The sequence below is a fragment of the Pleurodeles waltl genome, chromosome 2_2 (genome assembly GCF_031143425.1).
Source record: "Pleurodeles waltl isolate 20211129_DDA chromosome 2_2, aPleWal1.hap1.20221129, whole genome shotgun sequence".
Lineage (NCBI taxonomy): Eukaryota > Metazoa > Chordata > Amphibia > Caudata > Salamandridae > Pleurodeles > Pleurodeles waltl.
Window position 1 is genome coordinate 808,277,326 of NC_090439.1, and position 13,675 is coordinate 808,291,000.

Here is a 13,675-nt window from a genome sequence, read left to right on the forward strand (position 1 = left end):
GCACCATTCAAATCATGTCCCTAGTGCCTGAGAGGTAACTGTGCTTGTCTGCATGTTCAGTAGTAAAACATAGCAATATTCGTGTTCAGTAGGTTTCCTGAAGCTTTTGTGCCACTTCTTCTGCTGCACAATTCAGATCATGACCTTAGTGCCTTCAAGTACAAATGTGGAAAACGTTTATATCAAGTAATGTGTTCTGAAAAAGGCACAGTTTCAGACGGAATACATAATTATTATGTAGCTAAACGTAAACACAAAAGCTTTCAGAAAAAGTGCATTTAAACTTATCAAACCCTCCTAAATGAGTTGCCACAGATGTCGTTAATAAAGCATATGCTTTACACATCAAAGTAAAAAAAGTTTTACAATGTGGCTGGCTGGCTTTTTCATGTCTTATCCTGTTCTTGACAGTGAATAGGCTATAAACTGTGTAAATTGCCCAAAATCACTGTTAGGCTGAGGATTAGACTGAAATGTGGTTTTGTACTTTGTTCCTAAAAAGGCAGTTTCACAAATTAAATGAACTCACCAAAGAAGAGGACTTTTGCAGCAAATGTGTTACATATGAAAGTCTTTGCAAAAATTCCAAAAATGTATTTCATTGACATGCAGCATTGTTTACTTTTAGTAGTACAACAGACTAAATCAGTGCACATTTTCTTTTTTTGTAAGTAATAGGTTCCAAACAAGATTTTAGAGACCCACCTACCCTGACAATGCCAATAGGAAAACTTCATGCCCCACGAACGAAGGGCTAATGATTTGTGCAGCTGAAGAACGAGCTACCTATTGAGATGGGTATGTCTAAAATAACATTGAAAAAAAAGGAAAGAAGCAGGCTCCATGGAGAAAGTACACTTCATTCCTCTTTCCTGTAAATGTTCTCACTTTCAAGTCAGCCGAAAACAAAATAAACACCAGGCTCTCATATACACACAGCTTGACATTTGACACCGGTCTCTGAATGCCCAGCAAATGTGGCGAGATGAGAACAAGATTTACAGGACTGTTTATTTCAGAAAACTAGTTTGTGGCAAAACACTGTAAACACAGCTTTGGCTTGGGAAGGGAACAAAGTCGACTGGAGAGCCTAAAGCAAATAAAGCCAGCAAATGAAAAGTCAGAGTGTGGGTTGCAAACTACAAAGCTAATGGCAAGCAATGGGTGGAATGCATTCCCTGGTCAACTTTCTGAAATTCCCCAGGATTCCTTTGACATACCACACAGCTATGCTGTCTGGTAGGCTGCAACCTAAAAATGTGTGCTCATATTTACAACGTTTAACAATATGAGGCTACTTATAATGCTCCCACAATACTCGCCGATTAGATGCAAATGTTTGCAGACGCTTGAAAGCAAGATTGATGATTCTTTGCTTTCAAAAATAAAATGTTCACAAAAAAATGTTTTGCTAAAGTCCTGTAGAATTTTAGGTACCATTTCTTTGAAGGATCATTTAGTAAAATGTGTTGATTCATGGTAGTATATCCAACAATATTCATAATGGAAAGGCAGTGTAACCATTTCAACTTGATTATGGAAAACATAAAAAAATAAAGAAGCATTGGCAAAGCCAACAGTTCACACATTTGTTAATGTGTGTCTTATTTTGACATGGCCTTGTAAAAGTTTATTTGTTTTGGGAGCTGCTTGGCCCTTACTATAAATATACCAAAAATATTAGCAAAAAGGTCTTACAAAGAACACATTGCCACAGTAGTTCGTAGCACTGAACAAAAGTACTGTATGTGCCGATATGCTGCTCGTGTGCCGATATGCTCCTTGTGAAAAAGACAATTACAATCATTCACAGAGAAGCCAGACGATAAGTGGATAGAAAGAGAGATGGAACTTTAATAAAAATAAAATGCATTAGTCAGCAGCAGATCTAAATAGGTGCTCAATTCATAAAATGCACCCATGATCTATTTCTTTGCATTAGTGCAGATTTACGTATTTCATGAACTCATAAGTGTAAATTTGAGTAAATTTCCAGCCTTTCTTAGTGTGGGAAATAATTAGAGATAAGCTGGATAAAACCCTTAAAACACGTAAGTTAGTAGGTTTGCACAGACTGAAACAGTTTCCACTCCTGGAATTGTTGCTTACCGCTACCTCCAGCCAAAGTATGTAGATCTGCAGAAAAGTGGCAAAATAAGGAAATTGCTCGCATTGAAACCCTAGAATATCAGTAGCACTGGCACAGTCAAAGAGGCTGTTATCTGAGCTCTAGATCTAGGGCAAGTAGGTTTATGAAGCAACCTTTCCCATCGACAAGTAGATAGATATTTTAATAAATTCCACACCCCTGTGGGTGAAGAAATGGTTACTGATTAAGTATTTGGGAACGGCGTGTTTTGCGCATCCCTTCTGAATACTGAGTTGTAACTCTGTTTCAATAGGTTACAATCATAATTCCAGTCGCAAACTATTTATAAGTTACTGCCTCCCAAATTCAAGGTGGTAACTGATTCACAAAAGGGATGGGGCCCAAATTGTCCTGCTAGCATCAGGGGAAATAGGCAGTGGCCCCTGGAACACTGTCTCCTTTTACTGAAGCTTTTCAAAACGGAAAACCTTTCTTAAAAGCAGCTCTGTTTCTTTTTAAGAAACCCGTTTTTTTGTTGTTTGTTTTTTAAATACATTATTCATTTTGTAAAACGTTCCTAGGGGTAGTTGGCTGCTGTCCATTGCAGGTCGTCAGCTTCCTTGTATCAGAGAAGTAATTAATGTGATAATTTTCCTTGTTCAACTGATATGTTCCATGATATTGCTGCTATTGCTAGAGTATTGTTTATTTGTACTTGTTCAGCAATTGAATTGTTAATATTGTATGCCAACAGAGAGCAGCCATTTGTTATGTTTGTGCTTAAATTATTTCAAGCACCCTCAATTTATAGTTTTTTTTCCTTGATTTAGTTTCTAGTGCCAAGTTAAAGAGAAGAAAAAATTGGTTTGGAACATCGGTCTATACAGAATTGGCTGCCGATGGAGAAACAAAGAAAACTGCAAAATCAAATGGTTCTAACCCAAAATGGGATGAGCAGATCACTCTGTAAGTCCAAATGTTTTTTAAATGCATCTACCTTAAGTTCCAGTGTTCCCTAAACCAAAATGAGTGCATATTGCTTGACTGAGACAGTTTTTTAATTTTTTAAAAGTTTTGTTATTTGTCTGTTTTTGTTTGATGAGATGTGAGCACATTGTGTTATTTATATATTTCTACCTCTATGTTGTGTTAGATTTTTTAATAGCATCTTTAGAAAAAGTTAGCTATAGAACCCATTAGGCTTCCTGGTTAACTCACTAAGAAACATACTTCTGTTACTGTGTAAAGTATGCCTTTGCTAAATCATTTTTCAATAAATTGAACTAAGTGTCAACTTAGGTTATACATCTATATATGTGTAGGTGTATATATGTGTGTGTGTGTGTGTGTGTGTGTGTGTGTATATATATATATATATATGTTCGGTGGCATGTGTAGCTGCAGGTACACATGCTGTGCATTATCCTGCCATCTAGTGTTGGGCTCGGAGTGTTACAAGTTGTTTTTCTTCGAAGAAGTCTTTTCGAGTCACGGGACCGAGTGACTCCTCCCTTTCGGCTCCATTGCGCATGGGCGTCGACTCCATCTTAGATAGTTTTCTTTCCGCCATCGGGTTCGGACGTGTTCCTCTTCGCTCCGTATTTAGAATCGGAAAAGTTAGCTAAAGTTTCAAAAATTCAACGGTATTGTTATTGCCTAGTACGGGGTTAGTTTTAGTGTATCGGCACAGGCATCAAGACCGCTTCGGCGGCCCTTTGGGGCTTCCACTCTTCACCGAGGCCTGGTCGGCCTGGCCACACCCGTCGTCCCAGACTAATGGACTGGACCCCCTTCAGCTTCTGTCCTAAGTGCCACGCAAAGTATACTTATACAGACCAGCATCAGGTCTGTAACCTGTGTTTGTCACCCGAACACAGAGAGGATACCTGTGAAGCTTGCCTAGCGTTTCGATCGAAAAAGACCTTGCGGGATCGACGCGCAAGAAGACTGCAAATGGCGTCGAAACCGAAAGAACAGCTCGACGTCCAATAGGAGGAAAGTATCTCCATCCAAGAGACGGACTCGGATGAATCCGAAGGTGAACGGCCCTCGACGGTGCAACGAACCGTGAGTAAACCTGCCCCGTCCCAAAGTCAGGTTCATATAAAAACACTTAAGGCCATAGGGACACCACCGCCAGCAGGCCATGGCTCAACCCACCGAAAGGAAGGTGACCAAACATCGGCACCGAAAAAGGCCAGAGAGTTGCCGAAGACTTCTGACTCCGGTCGAGAAACCGGCACCGAACGATCTCGACACCGAGTGATCGAATCGACTATACCTCTAAAAATCTCCTCGGAACTAAAAAAGACTTTTATTGCAGACGCTTCGGTACCAAAAAAAGCGGCTTCGGAGCCGAAAAGAAGCTCTTATACAGAAGAGCAAGGACTTTCCAGCCAACTCAAAGAAAGACATCGATTCGAGCAAGAGTTCTGTACGGAAGAACCTGACCATACACAAAGGAGATTACATATACAAAAAGAGACTAGCAAAATACAAACTTTGCCTCCACTCAAATCAAAAAGGAAGCTTGCATTTCAGGAGACAGAAATGCAACCTAAAGCAAAAGTGGTTAGAGACAAATCCCCACCACCAATGGTCTCACCACAACCGTCCCCACCGCACTCACTACAACTGTCACCAGTGGGAACACCTATAGTGCAGTCACCCACACATACTGGGATGACACAGGATGATGCTGATGCATGAGACTTCTATGATGCGCCAGTATCGGATAACAGTCCAGATTGTTATCCAACAAAGCCGTCACCACCAGAAGACAGTACTGCATATACGCAGGTACTATCCAGGGCAGCTACGTTCCACAACGTAGCAATGCACACAGAGCCAGTGGAGGATGACTTCCTTTTTAATACTCTGGCATCCACCCACGCTTCCTATCAGAGTCTGCAGACGCTCCTGGGCATTCTCAAGCACGCGCATCAGGTCTTCCAGGAGCCTGTAAAAGGAATAGCGATCACGCCTAGATTTGAAAAAAAGTACAAACCCCTACCCTCCGCCACCCCCCCCCCCCCCCCAACAGATCCTGTTTTCATAACACAGCAGCTCACACCGGACTCAGTGGTTGTAGGGGTGGCAAGGAAAAGAGCAAACTCTCAATCGTCAGGAGATGCTCCACCACCTGACAAAGAAAGTAGAAAATTCGATGCTGCAGGCAAGCGAGTAGCATCACAGGCAGTCAATCAATGGCGAATTGTGAATTCACAAGCCCTACTTGCACGCTACGACAGGGCACACTGGGACGAGATGCAAGACATCATACAGCACTTGCCCAAGGAACATCAAAAACGTGCCCAACAAGTAGTGGAGGAAGGACAGGCCATATCTAACAACCAGATAAGGTCCGCACTAGACTCGGCAGACACAGCAGCATGGACTGTCAACACGGCTGTAACCATTCGCAGACATGCATGGCTGAGAAGTTCTGGATTCAAGCTGGAGATTCAACAAGCAGTGTTAAATATGCTGTTTAATCAACAACAGTTGTTTGGGCCCGAAGTCGATACAGCGATTGAAAAAATGAAAAAAGACACAGACACGGCCAAAGCCATGGGCCCGCTCTATTCCCCACAAGTCAGAGGCACCTTTAGAAAACCACAATTCAGAGGAGGGTTTTGGCAACAAACATCTGAGCCTTCCACCTCTCAAACCAGACCCACCTATCAATCACAATACCAAAGGGGAGGGTTTTGTGGTTCCTATAGAGGACAATTCCCAAAAGGAAGGGGAAAATTCCAACCAACCAAACCAAAGCAAGCAGTGACTTCAATGTCACAACACCCCAACACTTGTCACCAGTGGGGGGGAGGCTAACCACATACTACCAAAACTGGACACATATTACCACAGACGCATGGGTCCTATCAATTATCCAACATGGTTATTGCAAAGAATTCACAACATTCCCTCCAGATGTGCCACCCAAAACACACACGGTCTCAATAACACTTAGACCTATTACAAATAAAGGTCCAAGCACTGCTACAAAAACAAGCAATAGAGCTCGTACCCAATCATCAAAAAGGAACCGGCGTCTGCTCACTATATTTCCTGATTCCAAAAAAGGACAAAACGTTAAGACCTATCTTAGATCTCAGAACACTGAATCTCTTCATCAAATCAGACCATTTCCACATGGTAACACTTCAAGACGTAGTTCCCTTATTAAAAAAAAGAGGAATACATGACAACATTGGATCTCAAGGATGCGTATTTCCACATACCCATCCATCCTTCTCACAGAAAATACTTAAGGTTTGTAATGCACGGCATACACTATCAATTCAAAGTGCTACCGTTCGGAATAACAGCCCCTAGGGTATTCACAAAAAGCCTAGCAGTAGTAGCCGCACACATACGGAGACAGCACATGCATTTATTTCCATATTTAGATGACTGGCTGATAAAAACCAACACTCAACAACAGTGTCTCCTCCACACGCAATACGTCATAGAAACTCTACACAAACTGGGGTTCTCTATAAATTACAAAAAGTCACATCTGCAACCATCCCAAATACAACAATACTGGGGAGCAACACTCAACACACAAAGGGCAATTGCCACTCCAAGTCCACAAAGAGTCCAATCGTTCCAAAATGTAAGATCAAGCATACAACCAAACCAACATTACACTGTAAAGTTTGTAATGAAACTACTAGGCATGATGTCCTCATGCATAGCCATTGTCCCAAATGCAAGATTACACATGCAGCCCTTAAAACAGTGCCTAGCAAAACAATGGACCCAAGCACAGGGTCAACTTCAAGATCTAGTGTTGATAGACCGCCAAACACACTCCTCGCTTCAATGGTGGAACACTATAAATTTAAACAAAGGGCGGCCATTCCAAGACCCAGTGCCTCAAGATATTATCACAACAGATGCTTCCATGGTTGGGTGGGGAGCACACCTCAACAATCACAGCATACAGGGTCAATGGGACAACCAACAAAAACAAAAACAACTTCACGTAAATCATTTGGAAATGCTAGCGGTTTTTCTAGCACTAAAAGCTAATAGCACAATACATACCTGGCATTCAAAATCAGTTAGCCGACAATCTCAGTTGAGATCACCAGCAAACTCACGAATGTGAAATACATCCCCAGATCCTACAGAATCACTTCCACAGCTGGGGAACACCAAACATAGACCTATTCGCAACAAAAGAAAACGCAAAATGCCAAAACTTTGCGTCCAGTTACCCACACCCTTAGTCCAAGGGCAATGCTCTATGGATCAACTGGTCAGGGATATTTGCTTACGCTTTTCCCCTCTCCCACTCATTCCTTATCTGGTCAACAAACTAAGTCAAAACAAACTCAAACTAATACTCATAGCACCAACCTGGGCTCGCCAACCGTGGTACACAACACTGTTGAACTTATCAGTAGTACCTCACATCAAACTACCAAACAGGCCAGATCTGTTAACACAACACAAACAACAGATCAGACACCCGAATCCAGCATCGCTCAATCTAGCAATCTGGCTCCTGAAGTCTTAGAAATCGGACATTTAAATCTTACACAAGAGTGTATGGAGGTCATAAAACAAGTTAGAAAACCTACAACAAGACATTGTTACGCAAACAAATGGAAAAGATTCATTTGCTACTGCCACACTAATCAAATTCAACCACTGCATGCCTCCACAAAAGACATTGTTAACTATCTATTACACTTATTAAAGTCTAATCTAGCATTCTCTTCCATTAAAATCCATCTCACCGCAACATCTGCCTATCTGCAGATTACACATACAACATCACTTTTTAGAATCCCAGTCATTAAAGCATTTATGGAGGGACTAAAAAGAATCATACCCCCAAGGACACCACCAGTACCTTTGTGGAACCTTAATATTGTATTAACACGACTCATGGGCCCACCATTCGAACCCATGCATTCTTGTCAAATCCAATATCTGACTTGGAAAGTAGCCTTTCTAATAGCCATCCCATCACTTAGAGTGAGTGAAATACAAGCATTTACTATTCAAGAACCCTTTATACAAATACATAAACATAAAGTGGTTCTCCGTACAAATCCAAAATTCTTACCAAAGGTCATATCACTGTGGAACTCCCAGTCTTCTTCCCACAACCAGACTCAGTAGCTGAAAGAGCTTTACATACATTAGACATCAAAAGAGCACTAATGTATTACATTGACAGAACGAAACAATTTCGCAAAACAAAACAATTGTTTGTAGCTTTCCAAAAACCTCATGCAGGTAACCCTATATCCAAACAAGGCATTGCCAGATGGATAGTTAAATGTATTCAAACTTGCTACATTAAAGCAAAAAGAGAATTACTTATTACACCAAGAGCACATTCCACTAGAAAGAAAGGCACCACAATGGCTTTTCTTGGGAATATACCAATGACAGAAATTTGTAAGTTAGCCACCTGGTCTATGCCTCATACATTTACTAAGCATTACTGTGTAGATGTGTTAAAAACACAACGAGCCACAGTAGGACAGGCTGTATTAAGAACATTATTTCAAACAACTTCAACTCCTACAGGCTAAACCACCGCTTTTCCGGGAGATTACTGCTTAGTAGTCTATGCACAGCATGTGTATCTGCTGCTACACATGCCACGAACTGAAAATGTCACTTACCCAGTGTACATCTGTTCGTGGCCTGAGACGCTGCAGATTCACATGCGCCCTCCTACCTCCCCGGTAGCCTGTAGCCTTGTTATAGTTGCATGAAAATTATAAATATGTAAATAAGTAAATATTGTTATAATACACATTAGGTACATACATTACTACTCCATTGCATGGGCACCTCTAGTATACTCACAACTCCTACCTCACCCTCTGCGGGGAAAACAATCTAAGATGGAGTAGACACCCATGCGCAATGGAGCCGAAAGGGAGGAGTCACTCGGTCCCGTGATTCGAAAAGACTTCTTCGAAGAAAAACAACTTGTAACACTCAGAGCCCAACACTAGATGGCAGGATAATGCACATCCTCTCTCTCTGGTGGATCTCGGTTCGGTACTTCTGAACTTTTTTCTATAATGTCGTCGGTATTGTTTTGATCTTGTTTCCATCTATACTCGATCCCATTTAGACCGTCTGGGTCGAATTCTTGCCCTTAAAAGGGCGTTGCCCTTTTGGTGCCTAGTTCAGTGTGGGGCAGAATGAACAAACTCCGTTTCGATTCTGTACTCGGTGTCACACTAAATTCCCACACACCTATCAACATTCTGTGTGCAATCTCTGCTTATCTCCAGATCCTCTGGAAGAAACCTGTGACACCTGCAGATCATTCTGATCTAAAAAGACTCTCCGGGGCCATAGAGCTTGTCATCTTGAAATGGTGTTGAAATCAAAGGAAGACACACCTGATATCTTAGGTGAAGAACACGCACAGGAAGACGTTTGACAAGGGGCAACATTTTCTATTCAAGACTCAGACTCAGGTCAGCACTTGGATGATGACAACCACTACTTACCTCCAGCGCAGTACATGAGTACTACTGCCCTGTCGCGCCACCCAATAAAAAAATACTCCAGCACTAGTCATCAGTCCTCCATTGCCTTCTGGCCATGGTCAGATCTGAAAAGTAAACCCGGTTGACCAACCTTCTGGTTTGGCACAGAGATTAAAGACTAAAGAGCATCGACCAAACAGACTCAGACAACAGTCTCGAAATTGAGCCAAAAATCAGAAGGCACATCTTCGGAGCCAAAATAAATCTACACCGCCTTTGGAGCCGATGCTTTTGGTTCGAGCAAAGCACTCCGCACACACACCTTTGGAGTCGAAAGCCACTGGTAGCAAGCAAAATACTTCTACCCATGCATCCTTACACATACAGCCTATTTTAGAGGTGATGGATGCCAAACAGCAAAAAATAAACATTCAAAAGGACACAGGAAGAATAATTGCCTCCCGTCCAATGTCCTTGAAGAGGAAATCAACTTTTAAAGACACTTTAAAGGATGGACCTCCGCCAAAAAAGATCTCCAAGGATAAACAGTAGGAAGAAGCTACAAAACATAAACAGCCTTCACCACCACATTCTTCCTTCCATCCCACCATCATCACCCACATTTATCATCGCCCACAGTTATCATCACCTCCAGTTATCACCACACACATCCTCATTATCACCACACAGGGATGATTTTAGTGATGACCAGCAGGACAAAGATCCATGGGATACATATGACCCAGATCCCATTCTGCCAAATGATCCAGACTTCTATCCTGCTAGACCCTTACCACTGGAAGACATTACTACATGCAATCAAGTAGTGGCTAGAGCTGCTGCGTATCATAATATGCCAATGTATACAGATCAGATAGAACAAGATTTCCTTTTTGACACACTAGTGTCTACACATAAACAATATCAATGTCTTCCAATGCTTCCAGGAATGCTCAGACATGCTTCTGATATTTTCCAGGAACCCTTAAACGCCAGAATTATCACTCCTAGAGTGGATAAAAAATATAAACCTGCACCATCAGACCCAGTGTTTTATAAGAACGCAATTACCACCTGACTCAGTTGTAGTTGGCGCAGCAAGAAAAAGGGCCAACAGTCAGTCCACAGAAGATGCCCCTCCTCCAGGCGAGGAGAGTAAGAAAATAGATGCAGTGGGTAAAAGAGCAGCTTCACAGGCTGCAAATCATTAGAGGACTGCCAATTTACAGGCTTTTTTGGCTAGATATTATAGGGCACACTGGGATAAAATGGAAGAACTATTACAGTACCTTCCTCCAGAACACCTAAAGACGGGACAACAAATAGTAAATGAAGGGCAAGCAATATCTAATAATGCTATTAGATCTGCTATGGAAGCAGCTGATACAGCATCCAGATCAATCAACACCAGTGTGCTTATTAGAATACCTGCCTGGTTAAGATGTTCAGGGTTTAAACCTGAAATACAACAGGCAGTTGGGGTTAAACATGCCTTTTGACAAACAACATGTATTTGGTGCTGAGGTTGACACAACCATAGATAAACTTTAAAAACTTAAAAAAGATTCTGAGACAGCCAAAGCAATGGCTGCGTTGTATACCACACCCACCAGAGGTACTTTTCGTACACCACAGTTTTTAGAGAGGGTTTCAAACCATCAGATTCAGAAACGGCAACTTCCTAACAAAAACAATCCTCACAGTTCTACACTAAAGGATAGTTTAGAGTCTCCTCTCGAGGATCCAAAAATAGAGAAAGCAGTAAACTATCCACCTCCAGAGGTTCCTCTCAATCAAATAAACAGTGACTTTCTCACCATTCCCACAGAGTACACATGTCCTGTGGGAGGAAGACTGGTAAAATCCTATCCACAATGGTGCATTAGCACTACAGATCAGTGGGTTCTCTCAATTAGCCAACATGGCTACTGTCTAGAACTCATTTCCACGCCACCAAACATTCCTCCTCATTCACACAAACTTACTCTAGAGCATCTCATTCGGTTAAAACAAGAGGTATAGACACTATTGCCCAAAGGAGCCACAGAAACAGTACCTATATCCCAACAAGGATCTGGAGTTTACTCACTGTACTTCCTCATATCAAAGAAAGATGGTACTCTCGGGCCAGTCTTAGATCTCTGGTCCCTAAACCTATACATACTGTCAGAACACTTCCATATAGTAACTCTACAGGATGTCATTCCCCTATTAGAAAAACAGGATTACATGACCGCATGAGTCCTCAAGGATGCGTATCTCCACATTCCCATACATCCAGCACACCAAAAGTATCTAAGGTTTGTTGTGGCAGGAAAGCACTGCCTGTACAAAGTGTTACCATTTGGGGTAATAACAGCACCAAGGGTGTTCACCAAATGTTTATCTGGTTCCATCGTACCTCAGGAGACAACACATACATGTCTTCCCATATCTTGACGAATGGCTTATAAAAGCCAGCACACTTCATATTTGTCTACAACATACTCAATACACCATAACCATCCTACACGGTCTAGGATTCACAATCAGTTGCCAAAACTCTCACCTACAACCATCACAACCGTAATTAGGGACAATTCTAAACACTCAATCAGTATTGGCATACCCAAACCGAGTCAGGATTCGAGCATTTCACAGTCTCATATCACAACCACAATACAACCACACTTATACAATGAAGTTGGTGATGAAACTATCAAGTATGATGGCTTCATACATAGCAATAGTACCCGATGCCATGCTCCACATGAGACCACTACAGCAATGGTCTCAGGCGCACAGTCAGATTCAGGATCTAGTGTTGTTGGACCACTAGACTCACCGCTCTCTGCAATGGTGGAATTCCACCAGCCTATCAAAAGGGCGGCCCTTTTAGGACCCTGTGCCTCACACCATAATCACGACAGATGCATCAATGATAGGTTGGGTAGCTCATCTCAACAACCTAACTATATAGGGGAAATGGGACTCAATCCAACAAACTTATCACATAAACCACTTGGAATTACTAACAGTATTCCTAGCACTCAAAGTTTTAAGACACAAATCACACACAGAATAGTATTATTAAGGACAGATAGTATGACCACAATGTATTATCCGCAAAAACAGGGGTGGGGGCATATTTATCACAATTGTCCCTTGTATCACAAACAATTTGGAAATGGGCAATTCACAATCACATTCAGTTAATGGCAGAGTATATCCCAGGGATACACAGTCAACTAGCGGATCTCTTAAGCAGGAAAGCAACAACAAATACACAAAGGGGAGATTCACCCACAGGGGATTCAACAATACTTCCAAATGTGGGGAACCTCACACATAGACCTCTTCGCCACAAGCGAAAATGCAAAATGCTCAAACTTCGCATCCAGATACTCACACCTTCAATCCAAAGTCAATGCTCTATGGATCAGTTGGTCAGGAATATTTGCTTACACTTTTCCGCCTCTCCCACTAATTCCATTTCTGGTCAACAAGATTCTTCACACCTCCCTCACTATGATACCCATAGCTCCCACGTGGGCACGTCAACACTGGTACACAACTCTGTTGGATCTGTCTGTAGTACCACTTCACAAACTACCAGATAGACCAGACCTATTGACTCAAAACAAAGGTCAAATCAGGCATCCCAATCCCAGTATGATCAACCTGGTGATTTGGCTCCTGAAGGCATAGAATTTGGCTGTTTGCAGCGTCCATCTGAAAGCATGGCTATTCTAAAGGAAACACGCAAACCTACAACTAGACAGTGTTATGCAGCTAAATGGAAACGTTTTGTCTATTATTGTTAGCCCAAAAATATTAACCCACTTAAAGATTCAGTACAGGATATTGTCTGTTATTTGTTACACTTAGAAAAAGGAAATGTTGCATACTCTTTAAATCCATTTAACAACAATAGCTGCTTACCTCCAAAACAGACAGCATATTTCTCTGTTTAGGATTCCTGTTATAAAGGCCTTTATGGAAGGCCTTAATCGGTTTATTCCACCTAGAGGTCCACCAGCTCCTGCCTGGAATCTTAACATTGTACTTGCAAGACTTATGGGCCGACCATTTGAACCAATTCATTCTTGCCCTCTACACTTTTTATCAT

The 13,675-nt window shown here is 41.8% G+C and overlaps 1 protein-coding gene across 1 annotated transcript in view; it reads left to right on the forward strand.

Annotated features, from left to right (window-relative positions):
• Positions 1 to 13,675, forward strand: part of WWP1 (WW domain containing E3 ubiquitin protein ligase 1) — a 711,039-nt gene that overhangs the window by 117,448 nt on the left and 579,916 nt on the right. The window contains exon 3 of the mRNA XM_069220436.1: positions 2,920 to 3,055. Within this exon, the coding sequence (XP_069076537.1) occupies positions 2,920 to 3,055 (136 nt within the window). The remainder of the gene's footprint in view (positions 1 to 2,919; positions 3,056 to 13,675) is intronic.